The 27,212-nt window shown below is 36.4% G+C and overlaps 1 protein-coding gene across 1 annotated transcript in view; it reads left to right on the plus strand.

The window, feature by feature from the left end:
* Positions 1-27,212, plus strand: part of CDH8 (cadherin 8) — a 335,632-nt gene that overhangs the window by 94,334 nt on the left and 214,086 nt on the right. Inside the window, exon 3 of the mRNA XM_004431676.3 lies at positions 15,392-15,686. Within this exon, the coding sequence (XP_004431733.1) occupies positions 15,392-15,686 (295 nt within the window). The remainder of the gene's footprint in view (positions 1-15,391; positions 15,687-27,212) is intronic.

The raw sequence follows: 27,212 nt of genomic DNA on the forward strand, positions 1-27,212 counted from the left end.
CTAAGTTTTGTGATGCTAACTGTATAATTTTTATTTTAGATCGGTAGCCTATGCTTACCATATTAAATTACATTTTATAATATTTACAGTTTACCATATTACAATTTACAGTATTAAATGTACTAGTAAATGTAATTTAATTAATCTAGTAAATTAATTTAATTTACTATGTAATTTAAAATTTACTTAAATTTTCAAAAATAAACTTCATTAAGGTGTAATTGTGTTAAATTTAGATAAGTGGTTCTCAAATTTTTTGGCCACAGGACACCTTTATACTCTTAAAACTTATTGAGGACTCCATAAAGCTTTGGTTTATGTGAATTATATTTATGGTACTTGCCATTTTAGAAATTCAAACTGCGAAAATTTAAAGATTTGTCATTTAAACTTGTGACAAATCTATAACATGTAATATAAATAACATATTTGAATGAAAATACTAAAATTTCCAAAGCAAAAAATAGGGATGATGATAGTTTTACATCTTTTAAAATCTCTTTAATTTCTGTATTAAAGAAGACTGCTGGATTCTCCTCTCTACTTCTGCATCCAATCTGTTGCAACATGTTGTTTTCATTGGAGTCTATGAAGAAATTCCAGCTTCATACAAGTAGGTAGTTGGAAAAGGCATGGATATTTTAATAACCTGTTCAGATAATTATCGATGCTTTTCTTTGATACCACACCAAAATCTCCACAAGTGATAGTTTCTTAAAAGCTAGTTTTAATGTGGAATCGGAAACCATATCAATAAATTTTCATACTCTGCTACATTAAATCTATTGGTTTCTCTTGTACTTTGAATGGATCTTTTGCCAATTCATAATTTTCTAGCATCATGCATTTGGAAAATATTGTTTTTCTGAACTATCGAGATTTTCAAAATTTTATTATAAAATAAAGAAATTCATATCAAGTGATATTATCAGATCGTCAGTCTCACAAAAAATCTTTAAGTATCTAGAGGCTTCAATTGCACAGAGGTAGATACAGATATTCTTAAATTCTAATATTTGCTAAAAAGCACATATTTTTTCATGGGCCACAAAAACTGTTGGTTACCTTTGAAATGATAAGCTAATTTTATTCATAAATTTAAAAATTATTATATTTTATAAATGATAACTTTTGATAAAATATATTGTAAACACTCATCAGAATAGCCATAGTTTGTGTATCATTTATTCTTTCCATTTTCCATATTGTGGAAAATGAGGTTCCATAAAAAATGTGGCCTGTTCAGCTTGTAGCTGAAACAATCACATATTATATTCCTTGAGTCAACAATTATACTTCGGGATGTAGCAGAAGGGCTTTATGTGTCCTGCCCATTTCATTACACAGAATATTAACAATATGTGTACTCAGGGCTGAGGTTTAATAAAATTAATATTTTTGTTCTGCATTATCAAAGAACCTGTCTTTTTTTTTTTGTGTGAGGAAGATCAGCCCTGAGCTAACGTCCATGCCACTCCTCCTCTTTTTGCTGAGGAATACTGACTCTGTGCTAACATCCGTGCCCATCTTCCTCCACTTTATGTGGGACGCCACCACAACCTGGCCTGATAAGCGGTGCGTCGGTGCGCGCCCGGGATCCGAACCCGGGTCGCCAGCAGCAGAGCGTACGCACTTAACCGCGCACGCTTAACTGCTATGCCACAGGCCGGCCCAAAACTGCCTTTTTTTCTTTTTCTTTTTTCTTCAACTCTGAGAGTGTGTGGTAGTGAAGAGTACCATGATTCTTAGTATGATTTGGTGCCACTGCCTTGATTGGTGCTAACATTGCAGCCGTTTTGTCTTCCACTACATTTGTGCCATCAATACCAATGTCAACGCAGTGAAAAAAGCAAACAACTTTGACCTCCTGCATGCCCTGGAAGGTGCCGGGAGATCCCCTGAGGTCTGTGGGTCCCTACTCTGAGAACTGCTGCTCTAGACCTTCCTGTTTCTTCCAGTGCTTGGCTCTAAAGTCCTGACAGAGGTTGTTCCGATGGAGTAGGAGAGACCTCACCAACCTTGCAGCTTTGCCTCTTGCCAGAATTTTTCTTCTACCCTGACAAAAGAGTCTGGCCTTTTTTTTTTTTTTTTTGGTGAGGAAGATTGGCCCTGAGCTTACATCTGTTGCCAATCCTCCTCTTTTTGCTTGATGAAGATTGTCACTGAGCTAACATCTCTGCCAATCTTCCTCTATTTTGTATGTGGGACGCCACCACAGCATGGCTGGATGAGCAGTGCATAGGTCCGCACCCGGGATTGGAACCCATGAACCCCGGGCTGCCTAAACAGAGCTCGTGTATTTAACCACTACACCACCGGGACGGCCCCCAGGCTGGCCATTTTTTAGCTTAACTATAGGTGATTAAACTTAACCACCAGGACTACAGCAGCATTCAATCCAATCTCCCCAATCCTCCCCCATTGCTCCCAAATTGCCAGGTTACACACACACACACACACACAAAGCACACACAGTAATAGGTAAATAACTTGTGCAATGCTGAGCTGCATCAAGCTTTTATCTCAATACAAGGTCACTTTCAAAGAACCCTCAGTCTCACATCCAAAAGTAATTGCAAATTAATTTACTTTTTTAATATAATCACTCCATGCTATGCCAAAGTGAAGTCTACATTTTTATTGTTAAATGAAACCTCTTAGAAACCTGGTTCCTGTCTTATATCTCTGAAAAATTTTCACATTATTGACAAGTGTCCCTGAATTTTTTCTCTGTCCTCAAACATACCAAAATTGAAAGCAAAAAAATAATACACAAAAAAGCAAACCTTCTCTTTAGCCCCCAGCCCATGCAAACTCTTTGTCACTTTTATCCCCTCTCCTTTCTATGTCTGTTACTTTCTATTAGTAGGTATTGACCTCGTCATTGCTAATAAACTAGCATATCTGACTAATAGGAAGAAGGTTAAAGGAACCATTCAATCTATTTTTAGTGGCCTAAGAGTCCACCAGGCCAGGCAAAATTTTTCTCCTGATCAGAGTGGGTGGAGAAATTGTGAACTCATATATTCATTATAGTTTCTTATCACAAATACATAGAAACACTAGGAGGAAGAAATGAGGTAGATTAGAGCTTTTTCCTATATTCAAAATTACATATTGAGCATCCATTATGCCCCTAATCAATGTTGTCATATTATTAGTGTTGTTGAGTTTACAAAGGAATTACAAAGGAATCTGTTGTATTAGTTTATTTGTTAGGGGAGGCAGGCATACATGATCATTTAAGTAGATTCTGCTTTACAAAGTGTATCTAATAATTCTCTAGTTTGATATTGTTTTCTGCAAATCCCCACCTCACTTCCCTACTTCCACCTCCTAGGTTTGCTCGATTTCCCAAAAGCTTTTTCTAAGGGTAAATTCTCTCCTTCTCTCTGCCTGCCCCCCGCCCACCCCCGGAGGTTTAAGCTTCTCCCCACAGGGGAGTCTGGGGACTTCAAACTCTGAGGTGTTGATTGGGGTGTTACAGGTTTCCAGAGGTCATTACATCTAGGATGCTGTTTCCTCCTCTATGCCAACAGGGATAATGACTCTTAACCTTGACTTTAATTCTCACAAGGCTCCTATGAAGCAAGCAGGTAATATGTAAAATGTATGTTTTAAAAGAAATCACTAAACAAGTTATAGGTCTGTGAACAGTGAAGCCTTTGGTTTCAGGTACTTTTATTTTTCTTCCCCTGTATTTGGTCTGGCACACAACATTAAAACAATAAAATGAACATGAGCTAGAGAAGCAGACAGACTTGGATTTGAATCCTTTCTCCATTGCTTGCTATGTGTGATATTGAACATGTGTTTAAAGCTCTAATCTGTAGTTTCCTTAATCTGTAAAATGAGGAGTCTAGTCTGTGCCTCATACGGTTCTTGTGATACTTAAATGAAAGAGAAAATGAATCTCTCTAGTGTAAGGAAACTCTCCATGTTCTTGAAGAAATGGCTGAACAAGCAAATGCTTGGGTTATCCCCTATGCCTGGGTAGTTGTGGCAACAGTATATTTTCTGAGGGAGTATCCACGGTAGTATATTGAAAATGTATAATAGCTATGCAAAAGGGAAGGATGTGTCTAAATATTCACAGGCTGTTTGAAATATAAAACATCAGAAAAGTAAATTAGTACTCCTTCCCTTATTTTATAAATTAAATAAGTTTTAATTAGAAAAGATACAAGGTCACTAGATACCTGATATGTAAACTTATCAACATTCAACAATTCTATAATTGTATTGATTGAAAATAGTGTATTCATTTTCTGTTGTTGCTATGACAAATTAGTGACTTAAAATAACATGAATGTATTATCTGCTAGTTCTGTAGGTCAGAAGTCCAACACAGTTCACTGAGCTAAGATAAAGGTGCCTTACTGTGCTCCTTTCCAGAAGCTCTAGGGGAGAATCTGTTTCCTTGCCTTTTCACTCTTCTAGAGGCTACCCACATTTCTTGGTTAGTAACTCCCTTCCTACGTCTTCAAAGTCAGCAAGCTTGAGTCTTTCTGACCTTTATACTGCAGTCATATCTCCCTTTGACTACAGACAGAAAAGGTTCTTCTCTTTTAAGAATCTGTGTAATTAGATTGGGCTCACCTGGAAAATCCAGAATAATCTACCCATCTCAAGGTCTTTAAATTAGTCACAGCTGCAAAGTCTCTTTTGACAGATAAGATAAGATTTATAGGTTCTGGAAATTAAGACATGGCTATCTTTCGGGGGGGGGGGGAGTTATTATTCTGCCTTCCACACCTAGAATCATAACCTATCAGTAACATTATTGTAAGCTGTGGCCACCATTTTGCTTAAGTAAGGTATTCATAGGTAAGTAGCTAGTATGCTTTAGGAGGATGCATTGTTTACTAGGGCTGCCATAATAAAATACAAAAGACTGGGTTGCTTAAACAACCGATATTTATTTTCTCACAGTTCTGAAGACTAAAAGTCCAAGATCAAGGTGTCAGCAGGCTTGGTTTATCCTGAAGCCTCTCTCCTTGGCTCGCTGTGTCCTCACATGGTCTTTCCTCTGTGCGTGTGTATCCCCAGTGTCTCTTTGTGTGTCCAAACTTCTTCTTCATATAAGGACACCAGTCAGATTGGATTAAGGCCCATCTTTACCTCATTTTAACATAATCACCGCTTTCATAGCTCTATCTCCAAATACAGTCACATTCTGAGGTACTGGGAGTTAGGGCTTCAGCATATGGATTTTGAGGGAAAATAATTCAGCTCATAAAAGAGGACCTGAAAGGATTATTTTTGTATTTGTTTAGACATGAAACAAAATACCCTATTTATTTTTGTAAAAGATTAATATTATTATTATTAAAGCAGGAGACTTGTAGATTTCCAACAGATTTATAGACCTGTTTACAATGTGAAACGTAAGGACATCTTGAGTTTTTAGGTTTTCCTTGAAGTTTTGTTGTTGCGGTTTCATATTTTCTCAGCCAGCTTCCAGGTTTTGTTGGCAGTATGGAGATGCAGTGGAAAAACATACATAAACACACGTATCTACTTAAATACACACACACATTCATAGCATTGCAGGCTATATTATTAGCATCTAATTCTGATAATTTGATGGCATGTTAGGTTCCATTTCCAAATCTTCACTATAGGGATAATGATACTTGGGATAGTAGGAGTTAAAAAGAAAACAAAAAAACTTTCACATGCACACTATCCTTATAACAATCTGAGATTTTTTTTTATATTGGTGCTGATGGCCTTATTAGTATTTTTTTTTAACAAGAGGAAACTGAAATAGAGAACATTTAAATGGCTTGTCTAGGATCATATCTAGTAGTTGTAATTCAAACTAGGCCTTTTGATTCTCATTTATCTAAAAGGAAGGATGTTTGTGAATCTAATAAGTTAGTCGTACTCAGATTTGCTCTTTCGTGAACCCGTACATTTTCCAATGAAACTATTTACCTGCCCATCCTCCTCCCCTTAATTCTTTTATCGACACCTTTATCCATTCACCCATTCATCCATCAACCCATTCATCTACTCATGGAGTAGTTGAGGCTGAAACTTGAAAATGTGATTATTTCTGTTAAATCTGAGCTTTAGTCATGACCGTCTGCGTTCTTACAAGACTTTGAATGAAACAGTTTGCAGTGCTCAAGGAATAGGAGTGGGTAACACAGCTAGGTTGTTATCAAGCTTTTTAATCACAGAATAAGGATGATTTGCCAATGTCATACCCTGTTCTATGGCCCAAACTAAATCCCAGGCTTATGTATTTCATTCTTGACTTAAATTCCAATTTTCTTCCAAGTTCATGGCATTTTGATTATCCCACAGTCCCTTTATAAATATAGAATTTCAGAGGGAATAGATGACTGTCATTTGGTTATCCACTGTGCTCTTTCCCACTGTGCTCTTGTCAGTTATTTGGATAACAAGATACATCCTGTTTAGCAAGTAATTGTGATTGCCACATCAGAAATCTATCTTATATTTTCAACTCCAATTAGTTCTCCAGTTAATCAAATTCTTTTGAAACATAAAGACCATTAACACAACGTTCTTAAACATTTTCCCCCTTTTCACAGTACCATTGAATGTTTCATTGTAAAATGATCTTTGGAAAATATGCTGAATATCTGTTTTAAATATCCATATCCATTTAAAATTTACTTCTTTTGTTTGGCTAATAATCCTGGATGTCTTTTTTTAGTCTTAGTCACCTTGCTTACATTGTGTATTACTACACTGTATATTTATTTGGCACAAAATTTTCCCCTCCCATAACTATATCTATATCTGTATCTATATCTATATCCATATCTATTACACCTATTGAGAGAGAGAAAGAGACAGAGAGAGAGTTTTTTTCAGAAAATTTGTGGAGAGGTTGTTTCATTGAAAATTAAATATACACCAAAGATCTTTATATAAGCATCTCCTGTAATTTATAACTGAACTTCAAAGGACTATGTCTGCTTTAGTGTAAGACAGGGAATAGTGGTCTGAAACAGAATAATTTATTATGTTTTCCTAAAATCTATCTTTTGGTGAGAAATTCTGTGGTCCTTCCAGCACACCCACTCACCAGTACATGCATCTGTTCATTCATCTCTTGATTCATAGTATTTAATGTGCATTGGAACCTAAATGGAGGGATGGTTGAGAATCTTATTCAGCCAGCCATACCTTTATCTATTATTTCCTTTATCCATGCATCCTCAGACAAAAACATTTATCTAACCATCCTCTTCTTCTTAATTCTCTTATCAACCAATTTATCTATCCATTCATCTATCCATCCATCCATCCACCCACCCCTTGATCTATTCACCTGAATCTCTTTTTAGTAATTGGTCCAATATTACTATTCACCCACACTCTTGCACACGCAACCATTTATTCAATGACCCAATGCACAATGACACCCTCCCCCAGGCTTACAGTTATTAAGTAGCAAGAAATAAATACAATGTATACTTTTAAATACCTTTCAATTTTATTTGTCAATTTTACCTCAATAAAACTGAATAAAAAGAAAAGAAAAACTTCTAGATATATCTACTGTCATTCCTTATTGAATGGGTGAATAAGTACCAAATATGTGTTTATTAAGCGACATGCCCAGTGCAAGAGTTAAGCCCACATTGTACCCAGATCATTTAGCTCAAGAAGTGACATTCTCATTTTTGCTATAAATCAATGTTGTATGTTGAATTCTGACCCAGAATATGTTGTTAGGTTTACTTTTGTTGGAAAGCAGTTCCAGGTTGGCAGAACCTATTATTGTAATTCCAAAATTCGATCTCCACAAGAATCCACCCTATATGCATTTTTATTTGAATATCTTAGTTTCTAGAAGATATCTTGCCTTTATCTATTATTTATTATCTATTGTCACATTTAATCATTACAAAAACTCTAAAGGTAGGATTATTAAAACTGTTATCAAAACATTTTACAAATAAGGAAACTGAGTTTTGGGGAGGTTAAGTAAATTCCTCAGTATCTTATGGTTCCATTCTAGCTCTATTTCTTATCAGGCTGTCATTGTAGGTCCCATAATCTGAACTACTACTCTATAAACCTTTGGTTGCCTTAGAGAAACATATTGACTTCTAAGCCTGTAAGATTTAATATATTAACCAGACTGTTACCAGCATACATAAGAAAAGATGTATCCAACAGGAGGGAGTCCATTGTCTTTTTTTCCTGTGATTGCTTGGTTAAATATTGAAGTCTCCACCTTAGTACTTAAAGGGAAAGAGAAAATTCGAGAATACAGAATTTAAGCATTCTTGGAGCATTTTTAAGACCATTTTTGTAAGACGTGCATACTTAAGCTGTTTTTCCTATGACCATTACGGAATTAATCCATCTAATTCTCCTTTCTCTTAATCCTATCCACAAGAGTGATTTGGCTTTACTTGTGTATGGTTCTTTATGTAAAGAAAAATTTTGTTCATCATGATAATTTAAATATTTGAAATGCTATTTATCATCAATACATTGTCTTTTAAAAAAATTAGACTTAGTAACTTTCTTTATTGGAGTCTGGCTAAGAGAGGGATTTACTATGGGGCTGACGCATCATGTTTCCAAACCTGTAAAGCTGTGGTCCAGACTGAAGATAGTAGCAAATTTGCCAAGATCATGAATGTCAGCTTGGGAAGTCTCTTGGGAAATAGCCTGCCAGCCTCTTCTTGTCAATATTCCTCTTTTGCATTCCTATTAGGTCAGCATACTGCCTTTCTATTTCTATGTCTATTCTATTTTAACCTTTTATAGGATGAATTGGTTCACAAAGTGCTCCTGTACTCTATGATTTCATACACATAACTTTTAAATGTGTATATTAAATCTCTATTGCCATTCAGGGACAAACTTGAGACAAGTCTCCACTCTGTTCCTTCTCAGGTAGGGAAACAATAGGTCCCCAGACTAACTAGTTATGCTTTCCTGAAGGTCTATATAGAATACTGCTAAAACCTGTTTGTTCTGGAATCCAGTTTACTGGGTTACATCTAGTTCTGTCATTTGTTAATTTTGTGAGCTTGAGAAAGTCCATATTTTTATTGAACCTGAGCTGCTCATCCATGGAAAAACACTGACAAGGTGCAAGACAGTAAGATAGGTCCTGTTCAGACAAAAGTAAAAAATTAGACTTTAATAGGCATTTACTGTTTGCCAAAGTATGATGCCTGTTGCTGGGGATAGTGCTGAATAATGTGCATAGAGGCCCTGCCGTTGTGCAACTTACCATTTAAAAGAGGAGCACAGCAATACCCTCCTTTTTCTGACTGTATTTTCAGGTGTCTGCAGCCAAAAACAGCAGTTCACTTGGACCTGCTTCTAATTTTCTATTTCTCTGGGCGCCAGTCCCCACGGCCAGGTCAAGCTGTTCAATGCCCACACAGAATGCAAAGAACACATGTCTGAGAGATCAAGATGCTACTCATTTGCCTGCTGTCAAACGTTAGAAAATAATTTTTTTGCAAAGCAGAGGTCATTTTCAGTGGGGGATACTGTGCTCTATTCTATTAATCAGGGATTGTTTCTACTTTAACCTTTCATCTCTTAAGACAAAGTTAAGGCCAACTTGGTATATATGAGAATGACTTCGAGAACTGTTATTATTTCACTGAGTTATTATTTCCTTAGAGTGTGTGATCACAAGAGTAACAGTGCATTCCCAACTTGATCTTGTTAGGGTATTTTTATCCCTATTACCTAGCTTTAGTTTTATGATGTAATTTGTTTCTGCAACTCATTAAGAACAAAGTGACAGGTGAAAGATAACTCTATTTAAATTATTTAGATTTACTGTAGTAGTATAACATTGTAGCATATAAAGGCATGTTACAAGTTGTGTAGTCCATGATGACACCGTCACCTCTCCCATCTATCTACCACCATCATATGATGCTTTATTTAGCTCTAAAGCATCAAGAACAAGTGCTGGTCTAGTTCTGCTTGAATATAATGATGGAACCAAACTCTTTCTTGAATAGGCCGTTTCATGTTTGGTCAGCATCCTTTGTGAGATGTTCTGTCGTGAAAAGAACTCTCGTGCCCTCTTATTCTTTTCCTTTACCTGCCCTTTCACTCTCCTAGCAGCCTAAATATTTACCCAATCTAAACTGAAGTCCTGCATTCTTATCATCTCAGAGATTTAGGCCAAAAACTTATATTGTATCAAAGTCTCTGGTGCCATCTTTGATATCAAATAGTTGTGATTTAATGATTAGATTATCAATCCATTCATTGATAGATTCATAGCCCATAGCCCAGTGTCAGGCATGTACTGAGAATATAATGCTAAGCTGTAATTTATTCAAGAATGCTGAGTTTGTTATCTTCTCCAAGGGTGAGCAGATTCACAAAGAAAAGGGATCAGTAAGTGACAGTTTCATGCTGCAGTGATCCTTATTAACTTCTTTGGGTTCCAAAAAGTGCTGATTCTCTCCCAGAAACTTAGATACTACTCTAGAGGAAGACAGAAGACTTGAGAAACTCTCCTATGATGTCCTTCTGGGTAGATTGGCACTTCAAAGTAAGTTCTGATGCCAGAGCTACCCGATTTTCAGATGACGAAGTGTTTTCCCCTATTGTTTCCTGAATCTTGTTTCTCATCACTCACTCGAGAGGAAAAGGTGGGCAGAATGGTAATTAAGTCATTCTTTGGTATTAAAGTAGGCACTCAGGGGAGAATTCATCTCCTCTAGGCTCTGTTGTCCTAGGAGTACTTTAGTGTCCTCAGGGAATCCTGTGTGAGAAGTGGACAGGTAGTTTATATTTGTTTATTTTTTGACAGATGTGAGAGAGATATGGGTGATATTGAAGACTGGGGTGGGGTGGGGGTTTCTTTTCTGAGAACAGTGATATCTGAGTATCAGATAATTGTCATCAATCATCCATCAATTATTCATCCATTACCCATCCATCTATGCATCCATCCACTCAGCCTTCCATCAACCCTCCCATCTATTGTTATCTCAGTTCTTATGCTGAGTGTTAAAGTTGAATACATATTTGAGGGAACTCAAGGGCTTTGCACTTAGAGTGGATTAGATTTTAGATCACCGGGCCTAACTTTTCTAAATCCCTTTACTCTCTTCTTTAAATCACTCTTTTGAAAATAAAATGAGAATGTGTTCTTTCTTTCCCTTCTTTTACACACAGCTTATTCCATAAAATTTTTTATGAGCTTCCAACAATATGACAGATACCTTACTAGGCAGTGGGAATACAAAGCAGAGTGAAAATGCAAATTCTTCTTCCCATGACTTTTAGAGTATAAACTCATATTTTAATTAGGGGGTATTATGCAAATATACGGGAGATGGCAAGGATGTAATTATACTGATACTCACAATTCAGCTCAATTATGTAGCAGTCCCGTTATGATCCCTGAAATCGAAGACACAATGTGAAAGATGGGGATCACTCATTGCACAGCCAATACTCTGTGCTTCTCCAACCAGGTTGTAGTGAGTGACCAGAGGGATGGGAGATTCATCTGGTTGTAGATGTGACAGATCGTAGGTGCCAGGCTGAATTTAAGAACTGACATTGAGACAGCTTTGTGAGTTGGTGTCTATATTTTCTCTCTGACCTCCTCTTCCCCTTTGCTCCCAAGACCTCTGCTTAGAGGCACACACCAGCCACTGTGATGTTCCTAAAACAAAACTATATGATGTCAGGCTCCTCACTGAAACCTTGTATTTATGGACTCTTGTGGCTTTTATAGTCAAATCCAAACTCTGTATCTTGGTTTCAAAACTTTACATAATCTGACCCCTACCTTGTTTTCTATTCTTATTTCTTGCCACCTCCCTTCTCCTTAACTCAGTGCTCTTGCCATATTAAATCGTCTTTAGTTTCTCTAACATCATATGCTCTCTCCTGTCTCTGGATCTACACCCATATTATTACCTGTGCCTGGCACGCGTTTCTTCTCTCTTTGAGATCTGAAGCTTTAATCATTACGTCCTTAGGGAGGCCTTTTCTGCTTCTCCACACTCCACTCTCTGAGTTAAGTACAATTTCTATATGCTGTCATATCCCTCTGTTCCTTCCGTATCATAGCTTTTAGAACATGCATTTGAATTCAGGAAATTTACTCTAAAGCTTGTACTGTTAAGATTGCTACTTCCTGGGCTGGCCACTAAGCGCACTGACGTACCGCTTCTCCAGCCGTGCTGAGGCCAGGTCCCACATACAGCAACTAGAAGGGTGTGCAACTATGACACACAACTATCTACTGGGGCTTTGGGGGAAAAAATAAATAAATAAAATTATAAAAAAAAAAAAAAAGATTGCTACTTGCTGATAGTGCATTCTATAGAAAAATTCCCTAAAAATCTCTGAATCTCAGTCATTTCCTTGGTGAAATGGAGAAATGGTCTGTAGTGTGTTGTGAGAATAACATTGCATTAATACATATAAAATGTTTACCAGATAATAAGTAGTCAATACATGTAACAATAAGAATAATAATAATAACTATACTTCTCTTAAATTTTCTGTTTATTTGTGTTTATCTCCCACAAACCTATGGGTCTTTGAGGGCAGACACCATGTCTATGTTGTTTATAATCATGCTCCATGCATATTTAATAAATAAATGGATGGGGTCTTTTTGTACCACATCAAGGCCAAGGAGTCTTACCACTCCAGGCCAGTTTGTATGTGACCCTTATCCTGTTCCAGTTAGCAGAAGCAGCTGTTGGGAGAGATAGTCCTCACATTTCCAAAAATGATGCACAATGTGTGAACTTTGGTGCATTTGGAGTGTCTTTGGCACCATAATCTCACAACAGGGACCTGAGGTGGGATAAATTGATAGGAGCAGTGTTGTTGCACTGAAGTGAGCAGGTTCTGATAGACTTATGTGAAAACCAACAGAGAAAGCAGCAACTTATCACTGTGTATGCAGAATCCTTCAGAGGTCTAGACCTGGAGCCTTATGAGTGTTTACTCCCTGTAAATTGCTCTTCTTACACACCCACAAATCCTTTATTTGTGATGTTAAGTTGGTTACTTGAACAGGATGTACAAGAGTGGGTGTGTGAGTGTGTGTGATACAAATAATAGGATGAAACAAATGAATAGAGAAACACAATATTTTGTGTTTCACAATTACCATTATCCCAGGGATCTGGAATTTACTGAGATTTGCTAAAAATGAATTTTGGGAAGAAAGAGGAAGCATACAGTGTGTACTAAGGGTTTTTTTCTCCTATGTTTTCAGAATGGTGTCTTGGGCACTTGCTTTCACTTAGGTTGTAACTAGATTTATAACAATGTTTTCAGATAGTTGTATATGATTGAATCTGATATGAATTAAAATGGTTTTAGTTATTGCACACTTAATATGTTGCCTCCCATTTTTTCTCTATTTTCCAAATTGATCGTCTTGGATTCTAAAATCAATTCTCCAGAGTAGATATTTTATCTCCATATTATAGGCAAAGTAACTGAAGCTCAAATAAATGTGTTGATTTTTCCAATTCATATAGTTAGACAGACCTGGATCTTCTATTTGTGTTTTACTTTTTCAAAAACCTATGCTTTTCCCTTCTCCTCCTTCAGTTATTTTTAAACACAAGGGACCATCAAAACCTAAGTTAAGATTATAATACAATTTACTAATCAGAGTTTATTTATAGATGTAAGGAAAATATGGCACAGATAAGTTCTAACATACATGATGATAACACCATTTTGAATGGCTTAATTTTTAATAGCAAAAATGTGGACAAGTGTGAGACATACCAATACCTTCTGTGTCTCAGGAATGCTTTGTGTGTGAAGGGGAACCTTCGTGAATGATATATTATTCAAATTTTCTTTTTTTAATAAAAATGCTAATGGAAATGTTAAAATGCACATAAATTAAAATGATCATAAATTAGGATTAATATCACATTAATGAATTATAATCCCACATTCATTAAGACAAAGTGGCATTTCAATATTTGCTCTTGTTAATAAATTTATACAATAAATGAAAGGAATACATTTTGAGATTCAATAAATATTTGATGTAATCTTATGCTTTAACTTTTTAAAATATTCAAAAATAAAGTAGGATATCTTGATGCTTATGGATTCTTTGTTGCTATTTTGCATCTTTTTTATATATATAATCATTTATTGAAGCGCTAAATACGATTTAAATTGGCGAAGAAAGTGATAGAGCCTGTTCTGAATAAAAGTGATCCCAAGAGAGCACAATGTCTTCTGAGTTTTTAGGAGTTTCTTTCCACAAGACTTTTTTTTTTTTTTTTAAAGAATAAGTATTTGAAATCTCATAATGCAATAAATGGAACTATATGAGCATTTAAGTAACTGAGTTAAACAGAAAATATGTGCATATAAGCTGTATTTTGCATCTATCACTCAATGAATTTTTCTTTAAAAAATGCAAACTAAAAATGTATATTCTTGTTTTATTTTAGTTTTGTAACAGGAGTCCACATAGTATAAAGAAGAAGCACATATATCATAATACTCTTGTCTCCCTCTTGAGAGTAAACTGAAAATTTGAAAGCCAGGGATTCTGTTTTCCCCAGTACCTACCAAAATATTTTGGGCCAAGTAGGTATTCAATAAATTTCTGTTGCCGTGATCTGAGATGAATCTGGATCCCTACTGCAAAGTTTTCATTATTCAAAGGGGTCCCATTTCTAGAAAAATGTGCTCCCATATTCTGGCCTCAGTGTTCCTTTTTCTAAAATGAGAATAATTTTCCTGGACCAGAAGAACTGTATGAATTAAAAAAAAAAACCCTACACAAACATAAGATCTTAATATATGTCACATTATTTAAATTATTTTTGTTTTCATAAATATAGCAGGCAGATCTGAGTTGAATTCTGTGTCTACCACACTTGATTGCATCAAATTTGAACCTTGGAAAGGTTATGATGTGCCTTGTCAAATTTCTCTTTTGTTTCATATGAAATATTGTAACTTACTGAATTTTGGAAAATTTAAGGGTATTATCATATGAGAAATAATTCACATGGTTCTTGACACATAGATAGTGATCCATAAAAGGCAGCTAATAATAATAACTTTAAACAAATGTATTAATAAACTGAAAAGAATACATATATTTTTCTGTTTTCTCCTTGATCTTTTTATCATTCTAAATGCATATCAGTTTATACTGAACAGAGTGGAGTATTTTTTTTAAACTGTTCTGACTTATTTGTATGTATTTCATTATATTTTATTTTGATTGATAGGCATACAGTTACATAGACTCTTTGTACAGCTTCTCTAGCAGAAATTGATGAAGTTACAATTAATGTAATAAGAACCAACTTGATATTCAAACAGGAGGTAGTTAAAAATTAACCTTGCAAATTGCCCCATCACTAACCAACGGCACTTTTCATTTTAGCTACACACAGACCTGGATCCTGGGAGCAAAAAAATCAAGTATATCCTATCAGGTGATGGAGCTGGGACAATCTTTCAAATAAATGATATAACAGGAGATATCCATGCTATAAAAAGACTTGACCGAGAGGAAAAGGCTGAGTACACCCTAACAGCTCAGGCAGTGGACTGGGAGACGAACAAACCTCTTGAGCCTCCTTCTGAATTTATTATTAAAGTTCAAGACATCAACGACAATGCACCGGAGTTTCTTAATGGACCCTATCATGCTACTGTGCCAGAGATGTCCATTTTGGGTATGTATGCTTCCAATTTCACAGAACTATTGAGAGTCATCTTTAAAATAGCTCCTGGCGTCAGGGATAGTGTGTTGCTGAGCAGAAGACATTTATTACCGTCTTATCACTAATTTGCATTTCCAAATCCCCTTTTTGGCCTCAGTTCCACAGCTCAATAGCTTTAGTCCCTTAGCAGTAGGAACTGACGCAGCAGTTTTATTAAAATATCTCTCCTTACACGACAGTACTTCAATAGGTTGAATTTGTATTCCTCTCATAGACTTGTAGTTCGAGTATTGTTACTGAGGCGGATTTATCAAGATTTGTTCCAACACGCCAGACTAATCCTATTGATATTTGCTTGATGTTTAATTATTTGTTTGTGTATATTCACATGCAGATGCAGCACGGAGAGAAATTGAAAACTCTCTAGGTCTGTAGTCAGCCAGATATTGGATTGAGCTGGTGGGTTGAGTCTAGGGTGGATTAGGAAATCACAGTTACCAGAAACTTCTGTGCTATGGCCATCCTACCTTTACTGAACTGGTTTTAGGAGTACCGCTGTCACCAATGACCTACCGCCACTTTTTCTGAGCCACTGAAATATGCATTATGTTTTACAGAGCAGTATATATTCCAAAACATGATTGTCTACCGTTTTTTTTTTTTTTTCCTTTTTTGGATCTACTTATCTATCCCCAAACCCTGGCTTTGATCCAGGAAATCTCTGATCCCAGACTGTAGTATAAGAGGACGGATTTTAGAGCTATTCCTTATCTGACAAAAGTGGTAGGCAGGACCCACAATTCAGAGTATATGATCACAAAAGTCACTCTTATGCATGTGTTATATAGCCTAGTTTGTTTCGGATTGCATTTAAGATAACGTATAAGGATACATGCTGTGCAGAAAAATCACATAAAGTAGAAGTAGCTGAATATGATGAGACAAATAAAAACACAAGTAGAGGTATAAACTGAAGTCCAGAATTAGGTAAATAGCCTGGCTTCATTTGATCTCTTCTTTGTTACCTACAATATAACTTTGGTAGGCACACCCATTGCAGCAGCAAATCAGAATTGATTTTGAGTCTTCACGTCTTACTCATGTATTTCTCCTGCCAAGACTCCAATTTGTCTCTCTCTTATGCAATGAATTCTACTTTCATTTTTTTCCTTCTTATCAAAATTCAATTGCTCCTTTGTGGTTAGCTGAAATGACACCTTTTCTAGGCAAACTTCTATGGCTTTCTAGCAGGAACTCCTCTCTCTACCATCACCATCACTGCAAAAAGAAACACACAAACAAGCTAAAACACCTCCGTGTTGGTATGTCTTTTAAATTTTGACATAGCACAGGAACTGAGAAACACTGTGTATTCTTCTTTTTGCTTTTTCTTCTTGTTTGATCAATTCATTCAGGGCAGAGAACTTGCCTAATTCATCTCTTCATCCAGATTAGAGTCTAGACTATTAGCACCTACAATACATATAGAAGACTTTATCATAACTGCTAATAAACGGTGAACAGGGAAGCTGTTATTTTTGCCTCATTATTATGATTTCTGCATCTTAATGGCCAAGTCTATATCTGTCTATTGTGAATGTGTCAGATACTCTCGTGTCTGTGTAAATGAGTCACATGCCTGATAAATATATTGAGAAAGAGAACCCCCAAAACTTCTGCAGACTTCAAGGTCAATTTCAGCTAAGAAAAGGATTTTAAAGATATTACTAGCTACAAAATGCAATGTGTATGTGCACCTATAAATATATATGCATTTTTTCCCTATCTAAAAGATTTTCTTGATAAGAGAGTAGAAACTAAAAGAAATAATCCACACTAGCATATACACATTTATTTTTTAAAAAAACGCTTAGTTTGTGACATCTCTTCCAAAAACCATGTGGAATGTACTGCAGTTGAAAGTGTGGGTTTTGAAGTTAGCTAGATAGTGTTTCGAATCCTGGTTCCATCCCTTATTATCTAGTTGACTTTGAAGTTCAGGGAGGTTCAATTATTGCTTATTTTCCCTACCTACAATGCAAAGATAGTAATTTCCATCTTGCTTTCACTGTGTGAGAATTGCATAATAAAATGCAAGGCAAAGAGGTGCCATAAAGTAAATATGTGTTCAATAATTGGTGGTTGTTGCAGTTTTAAAAATTATTTTTGTGAATCTATTTCCCACCCTACCTTTGGCCCTTACTTATGTATTGATTTTATGCATTGGGTGTCTGGTTTCTCTTTGACTCCAGCCTCTCTGGTTAAAGGAAGCAGAGGCAGCTGCACTATTTTATTGTCAAGTGTGAATTATTCCCTTCATTTCTCATGAAGGTGAATATCAGGATCAAGGTCAGCCACTATCTCCTTTCTCTCCCCGTTACCACTGTTCTCTCTCAGCCTGTCTCTTCCCTCCCCTCCTTCCTTCTTTCATTTTTCTTCCTTTGCCACTGCAGAAGTGCCAGGCCCTGCACCTGTACGCCCTGAGGAACGCCAGCAAGGACTGAGGGATTTCATTGTGCAGAAAGTGAAAAATAAAATTCTAATTGAGAAATTTACCAGTATTAAATTGAAATGAATGTGATGTTCAAGAACTGTCTGCCAGTTGACAAGCTGTCAAGACAAAACACACATATATATTTGCCCAAATGGCAGCCAAATTATTTTAGAAATATCTTATTTGGGAGCTGGAGACACAGCTCTTTTGTATTCTACTGTGAATTGCAGAATTTGAGGAGAATTCACTTTTATAACAATACCACATAAAGAGTGGCATGTGAACTTGTCTGCGTTTAACTGTGGATCCCAAACTAGCATTGTCAAGGTTGGCTTTTCAATGGAAATTTGCCTACATTTATCAAATTTCAGACACTTTAAATAGACATTTTTAATGCTATTGTATATTGCAGTGAGGGGTGTTTAACCCTGATTGTATATCTATAGCTGCGTTCAGGTGAAATAAACTTTTTATTTGACTTGAAAATAGATTCTCAGATTATTTGGCTGCAAATTTACCTTCTACTTGTGTAAATGCTATAGCCCATCTAAGCCTCACTTTCTCTATCTCTATTTGCACAAAAATTCCTGCCTAAAAAACTATGTTTGGAAAAATTCAATGATTATATTTAAAGTACTTGGCATAGCGTAGAGTTGGTGACCAATAAATATTAGTTTCTTTACAACCAGCTATTTATGAGTTACTTGTAGTGAGATCCAATAAATTACCTATATGATAGAAGTACCTTGTTCAATGAAAAATTGGTCGACAAGCCTTATCTTCCTGTTTCGTAAATGTACATGTTGCAATAAACCTTATTTTATTCAAAAGGGCATGTTAATGAAGGTGGGGCAAAAGGATGAGGAAGCCGAGTAGTGCTCAAGCTGGTAGGCGTTATTGCATTGTACGTGTGTGTGTGATTACAAAATTGTACAAAACATGACACCGGAAGTTTTCTTAGTTTTCTTTGAGATTCAGGGGTCCTCTAATGATGATCAGTATGTATTGAAAAGTTGCTGTATACCAGAAGGTATGTTAAATGCTTCTAATATCCACAGCAATCCTACAACATTCATACTGATATTAACTTGCCTACTTCTCATTATTTTTAATCAGAAAAATGAAAGAAATAATAGCTAATCCAGATCCAGATATTCACTGGAGGAGCTGGGATTTAAATCTGGGCATCTGGCTCTACCTCCCATGGGTTTAACCAGTCTGCTCTACTAATCTTTGATAATATCTCTAGAGAATTTTGTTTGTATAAGCGCTATGATTCTGCTGCATATTTATCATAGTTAATATTTTTCCAAGGTGAAAGAGCTCTTGAGGTCAGCATACTTTGCAAATTAAATTGAAGAACTGAGAAGAGAGTGGGACAAGGAAAAGTTTGGGTGAAGTATTACGCAATTTTCAAGATAGAAATATAAGCACTTTAAAAATGTGAGAATAATACATCACATAGAAATTCAAATAACAATAAAATTAATTAAGAGCCATGTAGTGAATGACTGTGGCTGAACTGCTGTTCATATGATAAAGATAAAAACTGAAGAGAGTAACTGGGGTCGATTGATTCTGGATTTCCTGGTGGTGAATGCAAAAGGAGAATGCACTCTATCCCAAAAAATATTGATCAAAGTATCAGAGGAAGGTCAAGAGATGACTTAGTAAAATACATTTTAAAAAGGTAGATCTCACTGCTTTCCAAAGGCTTTGAACTGAAGTGGTTATGGAAGTAAGTATACAATATACAAGCGACCTTACTCTCCTCAAACAGTAGTTCAACCAAAAGGAAAATGTTGAAACTTGAAAATAATTTCAGTCTTTCTCCTATGTGTTATTCTCATTCTCCTAGCTTCTCTTACCATTAATATTATGCCTTCTTTTGTAAATATGTCCTTTTATGTAAACATCTTCAAATCCTCTTTTGGAGGAAGGCCCATATAAAATATATTCAGTTTCTTTTGTGTTTTTCATTATCTTTAATTTGGAATAAATTTCATCTTAGAGAAAAGTCGCAGTTGTAGTCCAAAGCTATTTTTCTTGAACCACTGGAGAGTGAGTTGCTGATGTGATGCCCCGTCAGCATGAGATGCCTTGTAAGTCCTTTCCTCATGTATGTTTTTCTACACAAGCATAATATAACAATCAAAATTGGGAAATTAATATTGATACACCATTGCTATTGAATGCATAGACCTCAGTCAAGTGTCTCCTGTTGTCCCAATCCTGTCCTTTTACCGTAAAAGGATCAAATCCAGGACCACATGTGATTTACCATGAGTTCACCTCTATCCTTCCAATTCTACAGCAACAGCACAGAGTTCATTCTAATTTATCCCCTTTCTGAAACAGTGAGAACCCTGAGTTTCTTTTCTTCTTCTTCTTTTTTTTTAGTGAGGAAGATGGGCCCTGAACCAACATCTGTTTCCGATCTTCCTCTTTTTGCTTGAGGAACATTGTCCCTGAGCTAACATCTCTGCCCGTCTTCCTCTATTTTGTATGTGGGATGCCGGCACAGCATGGCTTGATGAGCAGTGTGTAGGTCCACGCCCGGGATCTGAACCCACGAAGAGAACTGCAGGGTGCCAAAACAGAGTGTGTGAACTTAACCACTACTCCACCAGGCTGGCCCCCAGAGACCTGAGTTTCTCCATCCTCAATATATTTATTATTTGGATCTCTCTTCAACTCCCGTAGTAAATGATTTCCATTTGTTCCCTCTGCCCATCCCTTGACTCTCCCACACAAATATTTGTCTGCTGTTCCACTCTCCCTCCACCTTCCTGCCTTACATGGATTCCTACCTTGCCCAGCCACATTTATGGCTTTTGGAATGAACTGCTCAGGCAGCAGGCAGACTGTTAGGAATGGAGGCAGGGAACTATATAATACTCTCTACTTTTATTCTCCCGTATATCTAAATCTTTTCTTACTATATAATAGACCTATGGCAACATTTTCCAACCTGTATTCAAAATAGGTTTACCAAAAAAAAAGAAAGTCAGATTTAATTGCTAAACGCTGAACTAAAGAAAGTGAAATGCTTTTTGTAGTTCAGAGTATTTAAAGTATTAATGTATCGTAACTTAATAAATTCATACTATATGCCTTTTTGGACATTCAGACATTTATATTATCTCAGAATCTTTTTTTTAAGAAATATCTTGCAGCACTACATAATTTTACACTGCAAAAGCCTTGCAAACACATGTCTAATGAGAAGAGACTTTTAGTACTATGCAAGGCCACGTGTTAATTTAGCATGCAGCTAAATAGTGAAATTTGCAGTTGAATTGAAATTTATGATGACTATAGGTTACATGGATTACCTTGTTATTCTTGTCACTGTCCAGTACGTATTTTAGTAGCATATAAAGAAGATTTCTGAAGTAATAAATAGATTCATTTTCATATTCATTTTTTCTTATGAAAGAAATAATTTATGTCACGTAAGCATAAAAGATCAAAGAATGTTCATACTGATAAACTATCTTAATCCTAACATACTTATTTCTTTTTTAAACAGTTTATTTATTTTTTTGTGTGTGAGGAAGATCAGCCCTGAGCTAACATCCATGCTAATCCTCCTCTTCTTGCTGAGGAAGACCTGCTCTGAGCTAACATCTATTGCCAATCCTCCTCCTTTTTTTTTTTTTCCCCAAAGCCCCAGTAGATAGTTGTGTGTCATAGCTGCACATCCTTCTAGTTGCTGTATGTGGGACACGGCCTCAGCATGGCCAGACAAGCGGTGCGTCGGTGCACGCCCGGGATCCGAACCCAGGCCGCCAGTAGCGGAGCACGTGCACTTAACCGTTAAGCCATGGAGCCAGCCCCACTTCTTTCTTATTTTATTGAAGTATAATTGACATACAATTTTATATTAGTTTCAGGTGTATAATATAGTGATTTAATATTTTTATACATTACAAAATAGTCATCACACTAAGTCCAGTTACCATCTGTCACCATAGAACATTATTACAATATTATTGACTATATTCCCTATGCTATGACTATATTCGCCATTATGTCCCTGTGACTTATTTTATCATTGGAAGTTTTTACCTCTTGATCCCCTTCATCTATTTCGCCCATCCCCTCACCTCCCTCCCCTCTGACAACCACTAGTTTATTCTCTGTAACATACTTCTTTCTTATAATTTAGAGGTTGTGGCTTTCTTTCTCCCTCTCGGCTAGATTTTAAAAGGATTCAGCAGCGTTTCTCTATTTTAAAGGAGAGATGCAGAGTGAGAAAGGAGAAAAACATATCTTTATGGATTTGATTATATTTTTTGTCTTATTTGATTCAGAGTGACAAACAAAATTGAAATTCTTTAGGAAAACATGGGTGGGAAATTATGAGGATTGAAATAAACACTCTCAAAAGAAATTCAGCTGCTCTACCTGATATGAATGTGTGTAACAGCTGGGGTTCCAAAACTCTAAGACAGAGTGAGAATTGTGTAGTTTCTGTTCTGCATAAAGAAGCTAAACCTCTGTCAGGGATACATAGAGAGCTGGTGTAACAGCTGAATCTTTTCTTGTATCTTATGATGAAAGTGAAGCAGTGGTTTCTGATTTGTGGATTTTGATGGTTTCCAAAGGTCTCCCTAAATGGTATGTGGCTTGGAAATTACTGGAGTATCCAAATGGGAAAGTATTGGCAGCTAACTGTGAGAAGTACCTAAAATGAATTAGTCTTCCAAGAGGCATGATGTTATTTCTGCATTGTGGCTGAGAGCAAGTTTGGTGTGTAATGATGGAAATATAGACAAGGTTTATTTGAATGCCTTCTGTGTTGAGGAAACTCCTATCAAATTTTGCTTTCATACTTACTCTTCTGTATGCCCTAAATTGTAAGATGATACTTTATTAATCAATTAATTGGTAACATGATAATGTAATTAATCAATTATATTGTCCCTAATGAGATTCTGACTATTTTGGGAACCTACATTGGTCAACTCATATCCCTGATCTCTTTAATTTTAAGGTTCTTTGGGCCAAATATCAACACAGAAAAATATGCTAACACAGGTAGAATAGTTTAGGGAAGTTTATTATAAATCATATAGAAATCCAGCTTTCAGTCATTTTGAAGAAAGTTAAAATTCTAGATCTGCTCATTATAGGGCCAGCTCAGAAGCCTCAGACCCACCCTTGTTTTGGGGTTCCATTACCAACATAAACTAGGTGTTTTCAATGGTCTTTTATTATAGATTTGGTCTATGGACTTAGGAATTTCAAGTAAGAAGCAGAAATCTTTGAATTCTTTCTAGAAGATGAATTCTCAGTCACTAGCCAATAAAAATTCTTCAGAATGGTATAAATCACAAGAAAATGTGATGAAATACTTCATTTGATTTTACAAGTTGTAATACTGGTGTCACTCTTATTTTATATAATAGATATTACATAAAAATATGTTTCGGGGCTGGCCCCGTGGCGTAGCAGTTAAGTGTTTGCGCTCTGCTATTGGTGGCCCGGGTTCGGATCCCGGGCGTGCACCGATGCACTGCTTGTCATGCCATGCTGTGGCGGCGTACCACATAAAATGGAGGGAGATAGGCACAGATGTTAGCCCAGCGCCAGTCTTCCTCAGTGAAAAAGAGGAGGATTGGCATGGATGGTAGCTCAGGGCTGATCTTCCTCATAAAAAAAAAAATATATATATATATATTTCAGGGGCCGGCCTGGTGGCATAGTGGTTGAGTTTGCATGCTCCGCTTTGGCGGCCCAGGGTTTGCAGGTTCGGATCCCGGGCATGGACCTACACACCACTCATTGAACCATGCTGTGATGGCATCCCACATACAAAATAGAGGAAGATTGGCATAGATGTTAGCTCAGGGACAATCTTCCTCACCAAAAAAAAAAAAAAAAAAAAAAAAGAATATATATACGTATATTTCAATGTTACATAAATGCCTGAAATTTGTGAAATTTGAACCTTCTGAAAACAAATTTAACAGTCTGTGCCCCTAACCCCACAGGTGAACAGAGTCACTCCCTGTGGAATGGGATTCATTGCCTCAGTTTAATTTAGAAACCTGTATCTCCTATTCATGGGTATCTCTTAATTTAAATTGGTGTTTCAGAGGATTAAACTTAAAGCATTGACTCAGCATTAACAATATCTAAGCGATGAGGCAATATTGATTACATATGTCAACCTGTGCCATTAAACCAGGTCAGTCCACCAATGTAACAATTAAACAATAGTTTCCAGACCTATTCATAGCAGGAGCTAATGCTGAAGTTTTGTTTCTTTCCCTTTTAATTGTTTCTACCATTGTATCCTTGTTCTTGCTCGTTAGAATTAAACTCAGTTTAATTGAGTAACAAGTTGATTTTCAAATTAAAGTCAATTTGATTATCTTTGTGTTGTCTCTTTAAGTTCTTCAGAAACATGTCCTCTACTCACTCACTCTTGACTCGTACTGTTTCTAGATAAATTGGTTGACCTCTCTGAAAATTATACCCCACTTCCCTGTTCTCTGAGAAATGTCCTATGGCCAACATTTCATTCAGGCCTGCCCTGAGCCTTTCTGAGGAAAATAAGACATCTACTGTTTTCTGTTCAAGTAATCTTCTGGTACTTGAAATACTGAAAAGTATTCTTGTGTTAGTAAATCTGCACTTATCATAAGGAAAATCAAAACACTCAAGAAAAACTTTGTATTATAGACGGAAGGTTGAGAAACCAAGGCGGGATTCTACCCAGACAATTCCATGATCCTGTTGTCTTCCTTGTTTCTTTGCCCTCATAGGAGAATTAATATTTTAGGATTCAACATATTTATTGATTCTAGAAGCAAAAGGGCAAATCTTCCTTAAGTTATTCAAGCCATGTTGGTGTCGAGAGCTCTGTGAATTAGCATCAGCACCCACAGTGTTATGAGTTTTTTGGTTACATAGTCATTCTAGAAAATCATGAATTAAAAGAGGCTGGAGAGGAAAAGCTCAGAGAGTTCAGCTTTTGCCCACATTCGCCTGTCAGAGAAATGAGTCCACTGCATGTCAGGGCAGCTCCAAAATATGCATTTGTGAAATTCTGAAGTCTTGGCCGAAAATGAATGTGGGACACCTTTGTCAATATATTTTTGATATGGCATGCTCTTCTCAGAACCTTGCCTCTCAGAGCTGGTGGGGGTTCCTAGAGTCTCTATGCGTATATTAATGTTATTTCTTTAACTTTGATATTTGTGCATCATGAGCTTAATAATTGTACTTCCTTGATTCACTGGATTTTGAAAATTGCCATTTGATTTTTAGACCTAAATGCTTTTATTCTTTGACTGATTAACAATCACAGTTCCATGAGATATGTGCCATTTTTTTCCCTATTCTGCTTACCAATAACTTCACATAGAGAAAAATATGATGAAAATTATATGGCAAGAGAATTACATGCATAGATAAGCACATAGATTGTAGATAAAGCGTGGTAGAGAATATATACAAGCTGTTAATAGAACTAAAGGATTAAGATATAAATGTAGTTCTGTGGAGAAAAGAAATGTAAGTTTGTGTGTGTGTGTGTATTTGATATATAATTAGATATCCTGAAAAAAGACAAAATAGTTACATTATAAGGTATAAATAAGGTCATATGAATTGTCTGAGATACATCTCTCATGCTAAGGGAGCAAGGTTTCATTCCTTGTGTCTGTACTCTAAGAGTTTAAATCCAGTATACCCATATTTGTGCCACTGTTGAAGATGATTTTATTCATTTTCTTTTTGTCAGAGAGCATAACAACAAGGAGTCTTCTCTTTATAACCATGTCAGACTTTTTGGATCTCATCATTATCTACCAATTATTAATCTTTGCAAGCCACAAGAGTGGTTTGAGTTCAAGAAATACAATGCGGGCGGGAGAGGGGGGATTTATCAAATAAAGGTCTTTGAAATAGGTGTTGAATTGTCTACATGTATACGTTCCGAAATCCAAAGCAATGTTATTCACTTAAGGCTAGTATAATGAATAACTATTTTATTACTACATAGAGATTAATATTTAATGTGTTTACGTTATGCCAAATACTGTCCATGTACATTCATTTAATTCTAACAATGACCTTATGAAGTGGATTTTATTATTCTTATTTTAAGAAAAAGAAAAGCGAGGCACACAGCTACAAAATAGCTTATCCAGGGTCATATCACTGGTAAAAGTAAGAGCACCCCCTCAGACAAGCAGAGCCACTAACAGTCTGCAGAATAAAAGGGTTATTATAGGGATTAGACCATATACAGTCATGGAGCTGATAGAAAAATCTATGCAAAGCTGTGGCCTCTGCCTTGGGTGATGGAAAGGAAAGCTGGAAGTGAAGTGGGAGAGACAAGGAACACACTGAATTCAAGAGGACAGACTGGAACCTGCATCTGGCTGGCTCCCCTACCTCAATTTTCCTTGAGACGGGCGACCTGCAGGAGAAGCTGGTGCCCTTTGTCATAGGGCTGCATGTACCTGACCCTGGACTTGGAGAACCTGAAGGAGCAGATCCCATAGGAGCTGAAGGAGCAGATACTATAGATGCTGAAGGAGCTGTGAGCTGGATTCTACTCCATGCCAACGTGGTGAGATTGAAAATCAGCTGAATCAGGCATGTGCTGCCCCGGTGCTTGATACCCTACCCTGACATTCCGTCTGCCTTCTCCACTTCTCCCTTCAAAATCTCATGGCGCACCTAACCAGGACAATATAGGGAAGGGAATTCGAGAAACCTAATGCTAGCTTAGCTAAACTGATAGAGGACAAAGCCATGACAGATACCATTTATTTAATGTCTATTGTAGGCTGGGTATTGTGTAAAACACTGTGTAGATTTTTAGAAGAGGGCATTATATGTCAAGTATTATTGTTGTGCATTGTCTGTTATATAAGAATTATATATCATATAGGTCAAGTGTTATCATATTTATAGTGTAAAAAATGTAAATAAAATGGATTTGTGTTATGGGCTGAATTCTGTTCCCCAAAATTCATATGTTGAAGCTCTAATCCCCCAGCACTGTATTTGGAGACAGGGTC

Source organism: Ceratotherium simum, chromosome 30 (genome assembly GCF_057802395.1).
Source record: "Ceratotherium simum simum isolate JZ-2026a chromosome 30, ASM5780239v1, whole genome shotgun sequence".
NCBI lineage: Eukaryota > Metazoa > Chordata > Mammalia > Perissodactyla > Rhinocerotidae > Ceratotherium > Ceratotherium simum.